Raw genomic sequence first — 20473 nt, 5'->3', positions numbered from 1 at the left:
ACTTTGAAATACCAGAGTATTGAATTGCCATTTCTATCCAGCCTTTCAGGCAAGCTCTAACTTTAAACAGCAATAAAACATTAAGTAAGTTAATACATTAAATACAGCGCCATATCGTATATAGTCAACTGTTTCCAACATGATACTCCTTTAAACCTTAAGCTCTACTGGAAAAAGCCAATAGTGCTAAAAATAAGAAGGGAAGTTAACAGAACTATAAAACTCACAATCCCTTTTCTTACTTCCAGATTTTGTGATGCACAGGTGTTTGGAGGGGAACAATTAAGTTGAATTTAAGAAGAAAATCTACCTACTACACTTGTACTTAAAAATGAAGCACAAAGATTTATCCCTAGGAAGGAAGAATTTGAAATAAACCACATTTAGAAGCCTAAACAACTTGGAATCCATCACATTTGAACACCTACCGATTGCTTTGTAGCCACATGCTGAGTGGTGATTCCACACCCTCTCCACTTGTCCTATTAAGCACTACAGTTACAAACTACCACAGAAACCCAGAATCTGATTTATGTGCAGTGTGATTTCACCTCCCTTCCCATGTTTTATTTATTGGCTATGAGTTTAATCTTATGTTGTAGCTGCACAGTACCTCTTACATACAAACCATAGTATCCAACTTCTAATGAAAAAAAATAATAAAAAAATTAAGAAATTGACCCAGGGACATTTTTATTTTCAAGGTATCTAACAGAAGGTATAGACAGCTTTGGATTTTTGTTTACCTCATGTTAGATGCCTTGAAAAATAGCACAAGACTAAGATGCAACCATTTACAGAGAATGCTCAATAGAGGGGTTTACTCCCCTAAATAAACCTTCCAAATGAAAACATATCAGTTAATATATTTTTTAAATACAGCTTTCCCCAATGCAATAAATTTGCCAGAAGCACAGGCCAGTGGAAGTAAAGGTGTTTTGTTTGTAGGCTGCTGTGAGGGTCCTCACCTCATCACAGGCTGGCTTCTGCACTGAGCAGGCTTCGATGCTTACGAGAGAAAAGACGTTTTCCAAGCACAGTCTGCTTGACCTTAGGTAATCCCATGGAGAAGTCTGGCACACGCTTGCTAGAAATAGTTTCCACTGACCTGATTTCACTAAGAGAGGAGGTGGAGTCAAAAGGCTCATGGCAGACAAGACTCCAAAACAGAGAACATTTATTTCAGGGTTACCTATGCAGCGCTGAAGCCGTGACAAGAAGTTCACACAGTCACACCCTGCTGTGACAGTAACCATTGCTGACAAGGGGATGGCCAAGCTGGCAGTCGGCTCGTACTTTTGCTTTCAACAGTAAGAGGAAGAAGTACATCAGAGTATATCAGAGGAAAAACACTTCACTAAACACACTCGCCACCCTCAAAGCAACTTACAATTTCCTTCATGTGATGTGTTGTCTTTTTCTGTGTGTGTGTGAAAGCTCCCAAGCAGTATTTCTTAAGCCCTCATGGTAGAAACATTTCACTTAAAAGAGTGTTTACTTCTGGAGAAGTGTCCAGGGATGTACTAGACGCATGGAGTTCTCTAGTAGTGCTTGCCTGCTTGAATTCTGCCTAGTTCCCACACGGCAGTTCTTGCAGGGCTCCTGCACATCCAATGGTAAGTGATCTCAGGGCTGCTTCCAGGGGACAAGCACCCAGCTGAGCAGCAAAGCCGCAAAGAGGCATGGAAAACAGACTGACCCCCCCCTTACTCACCCTGCACCTGCACTGCTGCACTGCCTCTTGGGACCAGCTGCACACCAAGCACTGCTGGAACAGACACTGCAGCAATGTACTGCATGTCACACGTTTGGAAGACAAGAAAATGAAAATAACGAACTGAACTTGCAGGATCAGACAACATTTCTGCTCTTTGTTTTAACATGGTAACAGAATACATCTATCTTTGCTTTCATCAGCAAATGTATTTCCTTTGTGAAAAACGGTTGCTGTACTTTTATTCCTTCCTTTTGTGGTTGAAACTAAAAGCCCCTGAGAGAGGAGAAAAACAGCAACAAAGCACTAATCACCCAGTAAAAATTCACTGCCTGAAGTGACACTTGTTACTGAAGCATCTGCTTATATATATGGCTTTTTTAGAGGGATCTCCCAGTGGTCATCCTTTTCTAGGAGGTTTGCTGAGAATGCTGCTGCTGCTGCTCTGCATTTGGGATAGGGCGAACACAAAGGTGGTGTCTGGAGAGTGGTGTCCACCAAAGCACTTGTGAATGATCTACTGATTTGACACGTGAGGAGGAAAACCCCTCAAGTCTCTCAGATACTTCAGCTATGGTCTCTCTAAGGCCATAGAAGATTGAAAACTGTGCCAGTGGGTGTGGTGATCTTCACAAACTGAGTTTCTCTCCTGTAAGGAGTGGCAGCAAGAATCATAGAATCATTAAGACTAGAGAAGACCTCTAGGATCATTGAGTCCAGCTGTTAATCCAGCACTGCCATCTTCACCACTAAACCATATCTCCAAGTGCCATAACTGCATATTTTTTGAACACTTTCAGGGATGGTGACTCTACCACTTCTCTGGGCAGCCTGTTCTAATGTTTGGAAATACTTTCCATGAAGAAACTTTTCCTAAAATCCAATCTAAACCTCTCCTGGTGTAACCTGAGGCCATTTCCTCTTGTCCTGTCTCTTGTTATATTGGAAAAGTGACTCACCCCTGCCTTGCTACAACCTCCTTTCAAGCACTTGTAGAGTGATAAGGCCCCTCCTGCTCTCCAGGCTAAACAACCCCAGCTCTCTCAGCCACTACTCACATATGAAAGAAACTCCCATATGCACAACCAGTCTCTGACATTTCACTGAATAGCCTGCAATATTAGGAAATTTTGCTCAGACACTGCAAGAATTCAAAGAGGAAACTGAAAAGCTCTATGGCCCTAATCAAGCAAAGGATTGAAACAGACACAAGTTCCATACCTTCTGAATTTTTTCTGGATGATCATGTGCATCTGGCATTTGGTCATGAAGCTTACTAGACTGAAACCTTACCTATTACTATTTTCCATAAATCAGAATCAAGATTCCTTATTTTAAACTAATTTTCCTTAAAGCCATATATTATTATATATATATATATCATATTGCTATACTCAATCTGAGCCTGTGATACAAAGGGAGAAAACACAAACTGTATGATATTATTACTGTTTTTATTAAGTTGTATAGGCAGGCAACTTACCAGCATAATCCTCTTAGCATAAAGAAGAAGAAATGAGAGAAAGAGTTAGGATTTAGTTTTTCCAGGTACAACGTACAAATGCCATGGCAAACCAAGCAAAATAAAACATGCATGTTTCTCTCAAAGATTGATTTCAATTAAGGTGGAAGCACAGGATTAAATTACTGTACAGTTAGCATTCAAAAACAAATAGGATTTTTGAGGAAGTAGTAAAGAGAAAATTCCTAAATTATATCACCACATATTTGAGAAATAATATAACCAAAAGAAATTTGATAAAATACATACACATTTTTAAAAATAAATTAAAACTGAAGCGCAGCAAGCTGGAAATTGTTTTCCTTAAAACCCGGCAGTCATTTTAAAAAAAACACAAGTTTTTCCTTAAGTACTATGCAATACATGAAAAACTCTTAAATCAGGATATAGCTGCAAGGAGCTTGAATGCAGCTCTGACTGTGGGACTGAGTGACCAAACCTTCCCTTTTTAGGAATTAAGAACTAACTAGTCACCAGCAGGTAAGAAGTCCCTTCTTATTTCGTAGCCTGGAAGTGATGTGCCACAGCTTGATCTTTCACTTTCCAGTTTACTTAAGATATGACTCAGAAGTTACCTTGTTCTCACCATCTCTACCTGCATTTTACAAGCTCTGTTCTCAAAATGGGAGGGCTCCAAACAAATAGCACAACCAACTTTTACTAAAAATGCCCCAAAAATTTGCAAATTTGCACATATTTGCAAGCACACTTCAGAAGGGTTATGCATGCAAGTTGCTAAGTGCACAAGGCAGGTCAAGAGAGCAAATGAGGGATGCTGGCTTTCAGCACTGCCGCTGGGAAACACTCAGTGATCATCTGGCTCATCAATGCAGGGAACTGACAGTGGAAAGCTGATGGCAATAGAACTGGTTATGTGCCTATTGGATGTGGATTAAAACTTCCTCCTTGCAACCAGATATCACTAGACTTATGGAATACTAAGTCAGCAGATGATGGTTTCTTTATTTCATCTTAAAGATTCCTCCGAATCCAGTGTCTTGCCTTCTCAGTATATATCCCCAGCCACGTTCACCCAAAATTGTGGGTGGCAGGAGGGAGATGAGCTCAGCTCCATGGTTCTGTCTCACTCATTTCTGAAATCCTGAGGGAGAACTTTAATGCCATCCTCCCAGCTATGTCCTGTCCTAATGATTCCCTATTAGCACATGCAACAGATGAGGAACCATCAAATATGGGAGAACGAACATGGGGAGGTTCAGTTGCTGCTCATACATGGTAAAACTATGTCCAGAGATTATATTTTATCTCTCTGGGTCATCACATCTGTTCAGTATGGGAAAAAGCTTCAACGGGCACATATTTACAGCTGAAGAAAACAGGTTTTAAGACAGATTTATGATGGTGATCTGGGTGTCAACACTTTGGATTGCAAGTTTTCAATACTTCACTACAGTATTTTTATTTATTTGCAGCTTCTAAAATACACCATGAAGGTGCAGGTCATATCCATAAACAAGTTCCACTTGTTTACTATTTGGTAGTTCAATTTTTGACTGAAGTTTAGGAATTGGTGTGTATCTTGAAGAACCAAGTCAAAATCAAATAACACAGTAAGCATTAATTTATCAAGAAATAATTTATTAATTAATCAAGCATTATTTTTTCACTACCATTATTATCCTCAAGCTCATCATTAAATAAGAGTAGTTGCTTTTTCATCAAGGGAACAGAAAACACTTCCTAGTCTATAAAAAACAAATACCACTCCTCTTCTTTCACCCCCAGTCTCAGCTGGATCTTTATTAAATGTATTCAGCAAGAGAGAGCTAATATGCCTCACAGGGCATCTCTGAACACAATATTCAGAAAAGTATGATCTCTCACATTTCTCTCTCTGTCTCTGCCTCTTACACACACTGAGCTATAGCGTTCCAATCCCATTATGGGCTTTTTGGTAGGTCATGCTCTTTGAGGACAAGCTTTTGTGTATTAAAAGAACTACAGAAAAAATTACAGAACTAAATTTCTTTAAACATATAAGTTCACATTACTGCAGCCTCCTTAATAAAAAACCTCCAGAGTTTGAGAGAAACTTCTCCTCCAGCACCTGAAGTTTAACTAAATGCTGAAACCCACCACCTCAAAGAGAGAGACACACACAAAGACAGCAAAAACCTTCATTGTCCTACTCTGTGCCAGTAAGATGAAAGAGACTTGCAAGAGCCATGTAAAACTTACTGTGTGAGTTTACAGAAATATTTCATTGTATGTTACTAATTACTCTCTCTTCAGACATTCAATTAAACAAGTGGAATACAGATTAGCACACTGGTTTTAAATTGTGCAAAAGCATACTTTCCTCTCACAAACCAAGCACATAGGGTGAGCTGTCTCTCTTTGCAAAGCATCCTCTACTGCTTCTCTGAGTGAAATCAGAGACTACAATATGTATGAAAACCTTAAACATATCACACACATATCACACATATCACAGCATACAAAAAGTTGTGCCATTTAAGCAGCAGCCACAAGCTGGCCCCACAAGAGAAACAGTGCTGACAACCCAAACTGATCTCGTCTCTCTGCCTGGGTTACTCACCCAACTTCACCTGCAACTCCTCCCTGCCCAAATCCTGCTCGCACACCCTGGGGTGCTGGGCTGGGGAACACCTTCCCAGCCGGGGCTTCAAGATAAATCAGAATGGGGGAAAGGAGACACAGAGCTGACAGCTGTGCCTAGGAAGCTGGAAGGAGAGCAGCCCACCCCACCTCCCAGGGCAGACCACCAGGGAGCAGAGCACCACCCACATAAGTCACTTCTACAGCTCCAGGGAGAGACTGCCCAACTTATCCTCCCAGGCTGCTCTGCAGGGAAACCTAGCTAGCTCACTATGCTCTACCTTCCCAACTACACAGCTTCTAGCAAGAAAACAGTAGAAACAATGAGTCAGTGCAAAAATCATACAGTGCTTATTCCTTTTTTAAAAAACAAAACAAAAAACCAAACAAACAAACAAAAAAAACCCCACCCAAATCCAAAACAAAACAAACCCCAACAAAACTCCAAAGATCACAACAAAAGCCTCAGAAAAAGCTTAAGGGTAACAAATGGCAGGTGCTCCACAGACAGCATAAAAATTATTCTTATAACTTACTGAAATCAACTAATACTGATTGACATAGAAACCAGTTTGCAGACTCACTCACCCGGAAAAATCTGTAGTGAGAATACCATAATGAAATATGTATATTCGGCTTATGTGGCACAATGTGAGGTATCCCATAGCTACGACAAAGGAGTACCTGAAAACATAACACACAGAACACATAGTTACCAACACAAGTACCAGCAAGAACTAGAATCACACAAATTGGGTTGGGCTTGTTTTGATTTTTTCAAATCAGAGTGTTAAAAAGTCTGAAGCTACACTACAAGACCTGGAAGAAATTCTTAAAGGAGACTGATGGTGTTGTATGCAGCTGAAACCTTACAGAGGTGTCTCCTCATTCTGGGGGTGGGGAAAAAATGGAAGAAGAAACAGGATTGATTCAAGTTGTAAAATTCAATTTCAAAACTCCCATCATCGCATATTATTTCAAAATTTCTGTCCAACTTAAGTATTTAAAACCAGATGATACTGTATGTCAGTCACTGAAGTCATCCACTGCATTTTTTGTCTGTAAATGTTTTTTCTATGCAATTCTTCTTTAGATCTAGCAAAGACTAAAATATTTCAAGTTTAAGGTTTTCGCTCTTGTGATTTTTATAAGGGCAAATGATGGCACACAGCCTGATCTTTTCAGCTCTCCATGCTGAAGCACACCATCTTCCAGAAAAGTCATAGAATCAGATAGATTGGAAAGGACCTGTAAGATCACTTCAGTGCCCGGCAAAAGAAGTGTTCCTTAGGTAGGATCTGACAAATTCACTGTGTGTTTCAAGATGATAGCACACTTCTGTTGGGCAGGGCAGTAGCCCTGAATAATAGATAGAAGATTCTATCTTAACAGCTGAACAGTCTGAAGACTGGAAATGTTGCAGCATTTGCATGGGCAGATGCAGCCTTTCATAAAAGTAATTTCTCCCTGTATTTACATGAGCAAGAAAGAGGACACTGGGGAGGAAAGAAGCAGGTGGATCTTTGGAGACAGACTGACACATGAAGCAAATAAAACAGTGCAATGGTGAGCTGGGACACCAGAATGAAAGGCTGGCACCACATGGACAGGCCAGGACCAGGTCTACTGGTGTACTCCATAGCAGAGGTTATCCATGTAGGGGAGAAGAGGCAAAGACCAACAGACAAAAGGAGATGGCACATCCTGCAGGCCTGGTAGGGCTGAGCCTCAGGATACTGGTAAGCACAAACAGCCAAGAGAGGTTCCCCTGCCCCCGGACCCATGAGAGCATCCACCACAGGGGAGAACTAAAGGTGAAATCAGACAAGAGGATCAGTCAGCAGACAACTGAAAAAAGAGCCAGGCCTTTGTCAAATTATGGCTGGTTTTAAAAGAAATGAGTTTTTCCTCCCTGGGGGCTAATAAACTGCAGTGTGAGTGACAGTGATGGATCACAAGGCAACCTGTGGGTCATGTGGCCCACAGCAAACAGCTGGATGAAAGGCAGACTGAAAGGGCATGACAGATTCTTCAGCAGATTCAGAGTAGAATTTATTGTATTTTATCTGGGTCAGGCATCCAGTCCTGCCTCAGCAAGGTCCTTGGATTCCCCTCTCATCAACGGAGAATGGCAAACATCCATCCAAAGGCAAGTCACCCAGCTCAGACATGTAACAGCGAGAGACAGGATGAAGGATCTAAAATAAGCCTCCATGCTGAGGGGTAAAGCACTTAGATTGAAATGGGGGGCAAGCAGGCAGAGATAGCACTGAACTGCTGCTGCAGCTGGGAGCATTTCTGATGCTGGATTAATTCATCCATTTATAGTCCTTGAAAGCTAGTAGCTTCACCAGAGAGCAAGCTAGCAAAAAATAACCAGGGAAAAGAGTATGAAGGTTAAATGATGCAGTTTATTAAATTTTTTCTCTTCCACTGCATTTTTCTGAGGGAATAAAGAGCCAGGTCTTGAAGCCCCACTCTGAAGGAGCGGTTCCCCTTATGAACAGGTCCAGACCTTAAAGTGGCATTGTTCAAGCTTACTCTCAACTGGTTTGAGTATGTTGTTACTTTGCCAAAATTAACAATGTGAATGTGCTTTGAGTCACACTGTTATGGCTAGTAGAATGCAATAGAGAAGTCCTAACCCAATCCTCCCTCAGAACTCCTGAAGTTTTTCAGCACGTTGGAGTGACATTTCACACAGACTCAAATCAACACACGACTCTCTTGCAGCAGTGGGTGACACTATATGAACTGGCTTGGTTTGTGTTTCAGTATAAAGCTATTTTGCTATTAGCCATTGTGGTTAATTGGCTAAAGAGAAAGAGTGAGGGGGTTTCCCATTGAAGCTGTGTCCTTTTCCTTACCACCTTATCACTTGTCTAGGAAGATGCAAATAACTTGGATGATTCCTTTGGAGACTTGGTTCCTCTGATCTACAGTCACTAACTCCTGCAATTCCCTCAAGTGACAGGAATGACATGACCAAGAAACCATAACATGATTTTTCTAACATCTTTTTATTTTGGTCCCTGGATGGCATTTCTTTAACAAACATTGTCCAATTACCTCTTTTTTTTTTTTTTTTTTTTTTTTTTTTTTTTTTTATGACTATTAATTACCTCTAGACTTCTGGGCTTTGCACTCTGGGAGAGGGTGAAAAAAATACCTCCTTAATACCTATCTGGCTGGTGCAAAATGCTAGTAACTGCTGTAGACAGGATTTTTTTTACAGTTCACATTTCTAAATAATAGAAAAGTCATAAGTAGGGTTCCCATTTAGATATTAGAGAGGTGCCTCTTCAGGAAAAAAAGGAAGGAGAGAGGATTATCTGACTATCAGATTCTCAAACAGTCCTGGCCTTGAAGGCAAGTGAAGAAATGGTTTCTGTTCCCCAGATTTATGTGGATTCTGAACATTCAGCAGCAGCTACAGAAACTGCCAGACAGAGCAGAGACAGAAAACACCTGCCACACATCCAAACCATAAGCTTCTGCTTTAAGCAATAACAGTTCTGGTATTTTCTACTTTTTCACAAAGCCCAGTACCAAAAGCAAGACCTCATTTTGTGGATCACTAAGCTAAGCTGCCTCAGTGACCTTATTTGAATGACCTAACTCAAGAATAAGTGGAAAATAACGAAAGGCCAAACAGCAACCAGGAAAACACATAAAAAAAGATTATCAAATGCAAGCTGGAAGAATACAAGACCAAGGAGAACATGACTTCATTGTGTTTAAGACATCAAAGGTTTGTCCATAAATTATTATGCCTGCAAAAGTCAAATTTTGAGGCCAGCAATTTCATAGGAAAATGCAATACATCAATCCAAAAAACCACAAATTGAGATTACAGCTGTTTCTGTAACTCCATGAACAAAGCTCCTGCAAGTTACTGGGAAAGAAGGAAAGAAGAGAAGATGTTTCTAAAAACTCCTCATGATTCTCCCTGAAAGCAGAGAAATTATGAGAGGGGCAGCTACAGACTTGCAGCCACATCAGCTCACCTGTGGATGTTGGGAATACTCGCCATATTCATAATGCCATAGTTCATCATCACCAGGACAAAAAGGTGAATGGAATACCTTGAAGAAAACAAAGTGAGTATTTAGATAATTTGTGTTACCTGGAAGTGCTGGCAGTTGAGAGTAAGAGAATATTTTCCCGTGCAAATGACATCAGTGTGATGTCATATCAGGGTACCAGTAAAGCTGGATTACCACACAACATCTTTATAGCCTGACTATCCAACACAGACTGATACTTACTAAAAAGATATTACCTATGTGTTTAACTGAAAGAGTCGCCTGGCTCAAAGTGCACATTCAAGTTGGATACATCTCTTCCAAAAGAGGTATCTTCACAGCAGACTGGTGAAGAACTTCCAGAACTAACATCACAAATTAAATTAAATACTTCGCTTAAAAATACTTCCATGAGTCATTTTACTTTGAGGGTTTGGAATGGTTATGTTGGTTAGGATCTTTTTTTAAAGTAGCATTAAGAGCCTTCAGATTAAAAAGATGTAATCCAGAAAAGCTGATATAAAGTTTAAAATTATTTTTACCCAAGCCTTGTCTAAATGGTGACTAAATACTCACCACCCAAAGCAGAAGACAGCAAAGTATATTCCAAAGAGGGTGGCAAATGCATGGCGAACAGCAGAGCTGGCATGACTGGGACTCAAGTAAATACGAAACCAAAATGCAGCCAAAAGTGCAAACAGCTGACAGGCTACAAAATTGATCTGTAAAAGAAAAGCAAAACAAAAAACTGTTTTGATTCTTGGAGGAGAAGGGGAAGGATTCTCTCTTTTCTCAAAACAATTAAGAGCAGAGGTAGGAAATGGGGGGGGGAAATCCTGAGCTCCGAATCTTTTGCTTCTCAGCATTCTCACTTGTGAACTCATGCGGTAACTTTTCTTGGCCAGTGACAGAAGGGATTAAACAAGCACACAGCCACCCAGAAGCAGATGAGGAAATTCAGGCTCCAGCTACCCCAGGGTACAGGTTCTCTGAATCTCTGGGGGTTCTCACTCTCCTCTGAAGAAGGCTCTGCTCTGCTGCCAGCCTGGCCCAGGTGCAGGGCACGTCATTCTCAGTCCTCTTGGCAAGAGGCGGAGGCCAGAAAGCAGTCTGGAATTCTGAAATACTACCCCAGTACCTGACATTCCCCCAGCCCAACACAAGGGCAAAGTCAACAATCCTGATGTGACACTGCTGACTAGCAGTGAACTTAGCTGAATTCCTTCACTCCACAGCATCTTCCACACAGACCTTCCAACTCTCCATTTTTTTTGTGGTTTGAGAGCAAAGAAAACAACTTTTCTTTACCATCAAGCAAACACCTAAAAGAATATGCTTCTTAAATGTTCTTTGGCTGCTTCATATGAAAATCAGTCTGGCTTCACTACAAGGAGGTAGTGGTGGCAGTGGGAGCACAAGACATGCAGAAGGCAAACAGCACAGGAATAGAGGCTACTCTTGTCAGACACAAGGACAAGCAAAGGCTCCAGTGTTCTCCAGAGCAAAACCAATACCATGCTGCCTTCTTCAAGTCACCTTCTCTTTGACAGCTTCAGCAAAAATCCCAGGAGTCAGAGGAAAAACAGATCAAAGACAGAGTCAAAGACAGAGCTCAGGAGCTGCCTCTGTCAGAGCAAATACACCACTGGGATACAACATCCTGTAGTCCAGCCTGGACCCTAGACAGCTGGAGGTAAATTCATTTATTCACTTGCAGTGTTACAGTCCTTTGTTTTGTTTTTTCCTTTCTTTTTAAATTTTTTTTTTTTTTTTTTTTTATTCACCCTGAGCTCTCCAGCAGCAAGTCATCCCAGACCAAGCAAAACTAAACAGGCTGCAACATTTAAGCAATCACTCAGATTAGAGGATTATCCGAAGCTATCAGTCCAGGACAGGATAATACATCTCACTCGGAAATGCTCTGACATGCCGGCTGTCCAGGGGTAGCTGGATTCTGCCAGCCTTCTTGTCAAAAACATTTACAATGTGTTTAACAAGATACTATAGCCCCAAAGTGCTTTTATGCTGGTGGACTACATCCAACATGGTGTTAACTGCTCATGCAAATGCTTTCATTAAAGGTTTGTTGGCTTCATTGGTGCAGTTGCTTTATTACAGTGATGCAGGCAGTCATGCAGTAGAATAATGCAATCATTTAAATACTTAGGTGTGCTGAATTTTAGTTCTTTGGAGCAGAGACAATATAAATTTATTTCTTGCTCATGCAAGCAAACAGTATTTATAACAAATGATTATAAATAAATAGAAATTTATTATATTATATATATCATAAATTATAAATTTATTATATATATATGATAATATATACATACATATATATATATACATATATACATATATATATATATATATAAAACAGAATTATAACCAAAGCAAATAATTCTCATTTTTAGTGCAAGATTTATAGAGGAAAACAACAAAATTGTGCTGGTCTCATAAAACCCAGATGCTGTAGTAGAAATCCTGAACTTGTCTGTTACCATAGAGTTACATTCAAAATGCGAACACCTTGCTCCCACCCTTCCACAGACAGAGGTGCAGCAGAAACCACTGAAGCCCCTACAGGGATCCTTTCTAAGCAAGTCCCCAAGACTGATGGGTGCCAACTCATCAGTGACAATTCAGTGAAGCTTAATCCCCCCCTATCCTGCTCCAATTTAGGGTGACACTGGCACATCCAGTGCAGCTCAAGTCTCTGGCATGCAGAGCTTCTCTGATCTGGTGTAAAAAAGGAAAGTGCAAAGACTCACAGAAGCTGACGTGACTGATTGTTTGAAAGACAATACCCTCCTCTGTGCAGTGCCACTCACGGAAGCTTTACACCAGTAAAAGCCATCACGATAAGCAGGCATTTGCTTTTTGTTTTCATCCAGCTCTTTTATGCCCGGTTCGAGATGTTAAGGATGCTGGGATCTCAGAGGTTCACACACACAGCACGAGGAAAGTGCAAGATCCCAGAGCAGACACACTTGTAATATTATTTAAACAGCTAAGGTGGGGAATAACAGTGGCAGCAGCAGCAAAAAAAAGCAGCAGCACCTTCATCCCAAGCCAACATCCAGCAAAGGACAGTTCAGCAGCCTCACATGCATGTGCTGTTGCTTGCCTTCATCTTTCAGCATGTGTTACCTGTGCCCCCAGCCTTGCCACTATCACACCTTCATTTTGTTGTGCAAATTAACCAGGACAATTAACCAAGACTCTGTGCTCTTTTTGCAAGGGTCAGTGCAAAGCCTCGTACCAGGTCAAAATGTCACCCTTAGGTTTCATTCAGTTTTTGGTTTATAAGGGCTGTTTCTGCAGAGCAGCCAAATATCACAGACCCAATGCACTCAGCAAGCAATAATCTGGCAATAGACCAGACTTGCTCTGTTCTACACACAGGAATAGAGGGACACAACAGCTTTTCATATAACCATCTCTATTTAGTTATTTCTGTGTACCATTTTAAACACATGCAGTGTTCACTTGCATACACACAAAGACCAACAGCTCATCTGACAGTGATTTTACTGCATTCCATTTGACATTAGTTTTATTCTTCATGCTACATACTTAAGGCATCCAAGTAAACAGATCCCTAAGAATTTAAGAAATTTTGTGCTGCATCACAAGTAAACTAAGTCACACTTTCCTTCCTTTCCCTTTCCAAAGAGAAAAAGATTCATACTATTCCCTTTTGGTTATTTCCACTGTTGCTAAAAACACAACATTATAAACAGAAAATTCAGGGCTTCTGAACACTGATGAATGGTGTCCAGGCAAAAATAACACAGAAATAAAAGTTATATGCAAATTAACCTTTTTCAGCATTGCAAGTCATTTGACCTATGTTTTTAGCTAGTCACATCTATTCGGTGTTGCCATCAAAATTTTGCACATCTGGTTTCAGCTTTGCTAGCAGAAAGGAAACACCTTTGCTTATTACAGTCACTTTCTTCCATGCTCTAGAGAGTAAGACGTAATAAAATTAGGAATCAGAGCACATGATATGCTGCCAAAAGAAGACAGTATCTTCCTTTCATTTTCCATGATTAAACACTGCAAGACAGAAAGGCAGTCTCATCACAGTATTCTGCAACGACATCTGGAAGACTTGTATCTGAGTCACAGCCAGCTGGAGACAGCCTTGCAATACAGAAACAAGATATCCCACACTTTTCCAGAGAGAGAAAATCTGGAACAGCTCCAGTGCAACCGAGTCGATCGTTATTGTTGTCTGGTTAATGAATCCTTTAATTCTTTATTAGTCTCAACTTTAAAAGGTTGGATGGATCCAGAGCAGGTATAAACAACGAAGGAAAAAAATAAACTGTAGCTCCTCCCTTCATTCTTTCAAATTCTGTAGTAGCAATAACTCAGCAACAATGTTTCGATTGCAAATCTGAGTTTCACACAAAGTTAGCAATCAGATCAAACCAACCCAGCAAGCACCCATGATGCTGATGCGAGAGTAGCCAAACAAAGTGGTTTCAAGATCTCCCTATTGGATTATGCTATAATCCAAGCCTTCAAAATACATAAAATGTCAGTTCCATCTGTCTTGAGCCTTTGCATCTTCTCCCATTTTTAACAGGGTGAAACTTGGCAAACATTGGACTGGTATTGTATGAAGGGGAAATGCTAATGCCTAGGGATTTGGAACCACCTTTTAGGTCGTCTCCATCAACAGGCAGGGCCTTTTACACAGGAAAGTCATCTCCTCAACTTCCTAACCATTCTCAGAGGAAATCCATCAAATTTTTTGCTCAGTATTTTAGTTGATCCAATTAACCATCTGCAAGTGGGCACTTCTAAGGGCAAGTACCAGTGGGCAAATAACAAAATAAAGGTCCCAAATGCCTGGAGTTAAACAAGTGCATTTAAAAATCTCACCCTTTGGAGGACATGAGCCCAATGTCAATAACACTGAATAGGAATAACCATCACTTTTTGTTCTGGGAGCAAACTGGCTCTGTAGTGAAGGCTGGGTAGGAAAAAAACAATCCAAAAGTAGTAACTTGTCCAATCCCTATAACAGGAGAAGCCATAGAGGATTTCCAAAGAGAGAGGTAAATGTGTTGCTTGGTGCACTGAAAAGCTACTGAAAAAAATGCCAAAAAAATCTTAAAAGGAGAAAAGAGAAAGTGCTTTTCCTAGCTAGAAATTCTTGAGATGGGAAACAGAAGATATGAGAGGAGACAAAACCTGACAATACACCTTTAAACCATATAATTACAAAGAGTCTTGGTCACTGCTTCTTGTAGTTGAAGGTAGGCTACTGATAATCCACTTCAGGAAGTTCATTTCTGCTCACCCCATAGCCTTGCATCTGCAAATCTCCCTGTTTCAAAAAGTGGCAATATACATTTGAGAGTTACTAGATCACACTCTAGGAAGAGGTAGTTAAGTACAAACACACAGCCTCCTATTTTAGTGCTTTTAACCTTTACCTTACAGTTAAGTATCAGAAGGAAATATCCTGCATTCTGTTTTGACCACAAAAATACTTTGTTTTTCCTCTACTACATTTTTCCTCCCTTAGGCTTGCCGAAAATCTGATCTCACTTTCCAAAAATCTAGGAGGATATAACAAATTGACCACGCAGTTCTCTCCAAACTCCAAATGACAATTAAATCCATTACCCAAACCAGATCGTCCTCTGTAAGCAAAATTCTTATTAATGCTGTAACTCTGATAATCACTACAAGCAGTCAAACTGCTAACTTGCCCTTGTTGGATGACAAGGTGCTGGTGTGTCCTCAAGAGCACAGAATCTTTGGATAAAAACCAGGCATGTTGCACATTCACACATATTCACAGACAGAGGTACAAGTGTGTTGGAGCACAGCCACACTGTCAGAATATTCCCAGCCAGTATCCAGATCCATGTCCACTTCAACATGTAGCAGATGATGCAGTCAGGTTATAGACATGACAGAAGATACCTCTACTTTTATTCCAGGCCTTGGACTTACCAGCCAAGTGAGAGAATAAAAGGTTAAATCTGCATTTCATTTGCTGAAAGGAAATATAAGAATAGAGAACTCTCATGGTGGCTCAGTATAAATATGAAGTTGCAGCTCATGGTCAAGGTATTCTGTATTTGTTGTCATGTACTGATGAGCTTCGGAGCTTTAGGAGACTGCTACAAGGTTGTTATCTGGTAAATTAGAATTTCTCCTCTATTCGCAGACCTACCACAGATGACCAAGAAGCTGCTTTTAGTATTTGGAAAAGCATAAAGAACCTTGCTAACAGAAACTACTGACAGCAATAGCAACTCCTCAAGTCAAACCACTCTCTGTGGAGCACAACAGCGCCTCGGTAGTATTTTGGAAAGGGGATGCCATAATAAAGCATTCCACTCTGCCAGAGATCAGCCCCATCTTCCAGGGTGATGCCTTTCTTGCAAAGAATAAAGTAAGAACTACAGAAATTCAGTAAATTGTTTTCCATGTTTAAAAGTTTATTTTGCATATATAACCAAAGACACCTGGCAAAAAGCATGTTTAAGTTCACTTTGCTGGAGACATTTCTACTTTGATGTTGGAAAAGAGACCTGCTGTTATTACAGCATTTCATACCATCTAAAATGTGATATTTAGAAGGGGCGTGTTAAGAATGAGAGATGGAATAGTCTTTAATCAGATCTCAAAGATATCTGATACTTGCTGAAATTTCTCAAAATATTTTGATCTTCCAGACTATTTTTATGAACTATAAGGACAAATATTCTCTGCAGAGATCACTTAGCTCTACACAGGGAGAGGACAAGCACCTCCAAAAAGGAGGGCAATATCATAGAGACCATGTCAAGTTTCCCACTGCTAGAATTCTGACTTGGGCTTCCATGAAGGAAGAGGATTTGTGTAACACCATCTATGCAGCTCCCCTTAATGCCCACAGCAGTATTGCTTCACACAGAACTCAGTGCACTGACAGCCAGCATGAACAGGCATTTGTAAAGGGGGCAGAACTGACTTTCCCTTGCAGGATGCTGTATTTTCTGTTCATAGCCAGCCAATGCGGACTGCAATCAGCATGAATCAGAGAGGAGGCAAATTAATTTACATTGGGGAAATACTGGATCCACTGCTGACATGTCACATCTCCAGTGCTACACAGAAACAATTTATTTCTCTGGCTTTGTGTTGTAGGAGTCCTGTGGAAGATTCTGGGGACGACAGAAGCAAAGGCTTGAAAATAGAATTTATCGCATGGAAGAGACAGAGAGAGAAAAGCATAAATGCATGACTAATTTAAGATTATTGTCTTCTTCAGAAGCAGCTCTAAGTTGTCAAAGCCTTGGCGTTTTTTGTGCAGCTGCATGCAGAAAATGGAGTTGGTGAAGTAGAATATACATAACTGACAATATTTTGGCTTGTTGTGCTGTTTTCCTGGGTAAATTCTGTTTCCCTACTTACAGGGTCAAATATCCTTCCATGATTTAGACTGTAAACTTGAAACAGATGTTCTTTCTGGATTACCTCTATGAAACCACTTGCAGAATAATCACTAGCAGGGCACAAAATATAGTTATAGATTAAACCCTGAGTCATCAAAAATTGTAAAAGAAAAATGTTTAAGTCAAAAGTAAGCTTGAGAAGTCAAATCTACATCATAATGGTAAGTCACACTTCCATACACTTACCTTTGATAAATGTAATATGTAGACCTGATCCAAAAACAGCTTTAGTTCACTGTCAACAGCTCTCACATTGAGCCGTAATAACTCTGCATGTTGAACAGATGTTTAAGTGATGATCATTTATGTGCAGCAATGTTCTGCCACTACCTGTACCTCATTAATTACTGCTCTCTCAGCAAGTGATGCCAAATGATGAAATTCGCTTGTATCTAAGGTAGTCAGCACTGATTCCTACCTGTAAAAGGAACAGCAGCAAAATCAAACAATCTGGAGCCTTTAGTCATTCTGGTGGTTCTTTTAAACCAGAATACCTTTAGATTATTAGAATATGATGTGTTTCTTCAGACTGCTCAGCAGTGAGGAAGCACACTAATTACAGAACCTTTAACTCCAAAAAATACTTTAAAAGCATAATTTGACATACCTCTGTGCAGGTGGAGTATTGCACAGTATTACATGTCAGACATGACTAAAAGCACAACTACAGCCAGCAGGTCAGAGTATGGTATTTTAATTAAAAAAAAGGAAAAGAGGAGTGAAGTGTCACTATCCAAAGAAGAAGTTTGACACACCAAAAAAAAAAAAGAAAAAAAAAAATCCCAACAAAATTAACAAGAAAAAAAACCCAATACCAGAACAACCAGCTTTGCTTCCTTTTCCTCATAAAGGAATTCTTGGATAACAGATACCGACCCCAGCCAGTCTTTTCAGACATGATGGGTGCCCCAAACCCCAAACAGTTATTTCCACACCACCTCTCAAGAGCACTGCTGAGCTCCCACTCCACAACACTGTGTCCCTTCATCCGCCACACACAATGGATGGACACCACAGCACCAAAAAGGAAGCAGGACCAAGTCAGGTCTCATTAGACATGATCCAGCTCGAGTTCACCAGCCTCAAGCACTAACTGATCCTGAGATTACAGTCCAGTTTCTACATCTGCATTCTTGAGTAAATAACTTCAAAGTAGCAGCACTAAGAATAGCATTAACATAGACCTGATTTTTCTCCCCCCATATCTAAAGGTTTAGCTTTTAAAAACATAGGACACAGCACAGTAAGTAAAGCACCTTTTCACTTTGTCTGCATAACTGATAAATACACAGCTGATCTATTCAAAACACAAAGAAGGAATACAGACAAATATCTGTCTACCCAACCACCCTGCTAGAAGGTCTTTCTGTGACTTCAGTGTAAATGATATTCTCCAAATCCCAATGGGGGTTGCCTGAACACAAGAATGGCAGGATACTTATGGCAGTGTTTGTGAAGTCCCAGTTCAGAAACACGCTTAACTTTCAGGCTGGATGAAAGCCTTGAGCCTGCACATATTCATCAATTTAAAAATAAAACAATACGCTTAAAGTGCAATCTGTCACTAGAATGGGAACTGGCACATCTAAAATAACTTGCCCCATTCTTGCTGCTGCAATGTCTGTGTGATTCTGTTTTCAGCTCCTTTTCTATAGAAAAATGTCAGTGGTCTTTAAAATTACAAACCAATGCAAACAGAGAAGTTTTGTTCTCATTATCCCAGTGATATCCCAGTAAGTGCACACAACAGAAAGAAACAAATATCAGTAAGGGGAAAAAAGTGCCAACTTGACAGGTTATTCTAAGCCAAAGGAAAGTTGTTTTTTTCCCCTCTGTAGAAACTGTCAGCACTGTGCTAAATTTAAGCACATTATCCTTGGAATTAGTGGCTTGATCAAAGACTAAACTTTTCAGACATCGCAATGGTATTATGTAACACTTCATTAGGCCCTTTAACACAGAAAATCTGGAACATCCTGTATTTAAATGCTCAGTCATGTTCATAGTAACTTAAAGGCACTGTAAAAATTAGCGTATTAGGACGTGCTTAAAAAGTTTAGGCATGGACTTCGCTAGAGAAAATGATAGATTTTATCCGACCTAACGCTCATCTCAATACCAGAGCTACTCCATCTAAGTTTCTCTTCATTTCAGTGTGGAAAAAAGGCAATTCTAGGTTGCAATTCATCAAATCCTGAAGCATAACTCTAAAACAGGTACTTCTACTATAAAACTATTATAGAAAAATAAATTTAGATGCAGAAATGCAGACTTATAAAAAGTATTTATACTACACACACTAACTTTACCAGAAGCAAAAAGAAATCCCTGGATTGTGAAACTGGACTTCATTTAGCTGTAAGAAACAAAGTTTTCAAAAATGACCCATAGATTCTCATGCTTTATTTTTTGATTCAACACTTAAAGACACCATAAAAAGGTATTGCATTCCAGAAGCTGGTATTCTACACTAATTTCAAGTGCCTGAAACAGAACTGGGATAAAACAAAACAAAACATAAACCTAAAACCAACCAACCAACCAACCAACCAAACAAAAAAGGTGCTAGGAGAAAAGCAAACTAGCATATCTACTGCTAGATACATGTGGAAGAGTTTTAGGGCAACAAATCTCCCACACAATGGGTGTAGTCAAACACACTCAGTTTCCTGCTTCCCCAGGCAGGTGCTACAAACCTGACTTCCTCCTGTCCTCTTCCTCGCCTAAGCAGTTTTCTGTCTCGGAAATACACAGGAACAGCGCTTGCAGACAGAGTGAAGAACAAAGCAAATGCTTTCAGACAAGCATAAAAACATAATACTGGGGTACATCAACATGGAAAGGTGAAGATCTGTGTTGCTATCTTATGCTCCAACCTAGCAAAATAGAGGGAGACCACACACTCTCCAATAATGCAGTCAACAGAATTTGGTGAAAGAGGTACAGAAAGTATTCCCAGCTACCTTTCACAGGCAGAAGAAGACGCACAAAACTTTTGTGAAGCCAGCAGTAAGAGCCAGGGAATATGCACAGTGAATCTACATAATTATTTTTTTTTTTTCTCTAGAATTAATTTTCAGTCAGCTCAACCAGATGCACAATAGAGAGGTTTTTCACATGGGGAAAAAAAGAAGCATGACACAAGGGCAGGAAATATATGTAC

At 40.1% G+C, this 20473-nt stretch overlaps 1 protein-coding gene across 1 annotated transcript in view; it reads right to left on the bottom strand.

The window, feature by feature from the left end:
* Positions 1-20473, bottom strand: part of MBOAT1 (membrane bound O-acyltransferase domain containing 1) — a 56027-nt gene that overhangs the window by 22930 nt on the left and 12624 nt on the right. Inside the window, exons 2-4 of the mRNA XM_058833422.1 lie at positions 10418-10563; positions 9824-9901; positions 6405-6500 (exon numbers count right to left, since the gene is read on the bottom strand). Coding sequence (XP_058689405.1) covers positions 6405-6500; positions 9824-9901; positions 10418-10563 — 320 coding nt within the window. The remainder of the gene's footprint in view (positions 1-6404; positions 6501-9823; positions 9902-10417; positions 10564-20473) is intronic.

This window comes from Poecile atricapillus, chromosome 2 (assembly GCF_030490865.1).
Source record: "Poecile atricapillus isolate bPoeAtr1 chromosome 2, bPoeAtr1.hap1, whole genome shotgun sequence".
NCBI classification, from domain to species: Eukaryota; Metazoa; Chordata; class Aves; order Passeriformes; family Paridae; genus Poecile; species Poecile atricapillus.
The sequence above is the reverse complement of the archived record's forward strand: the minus strand, read 5'-3'. Positions and strand labels throughout refer to the sequence as shown.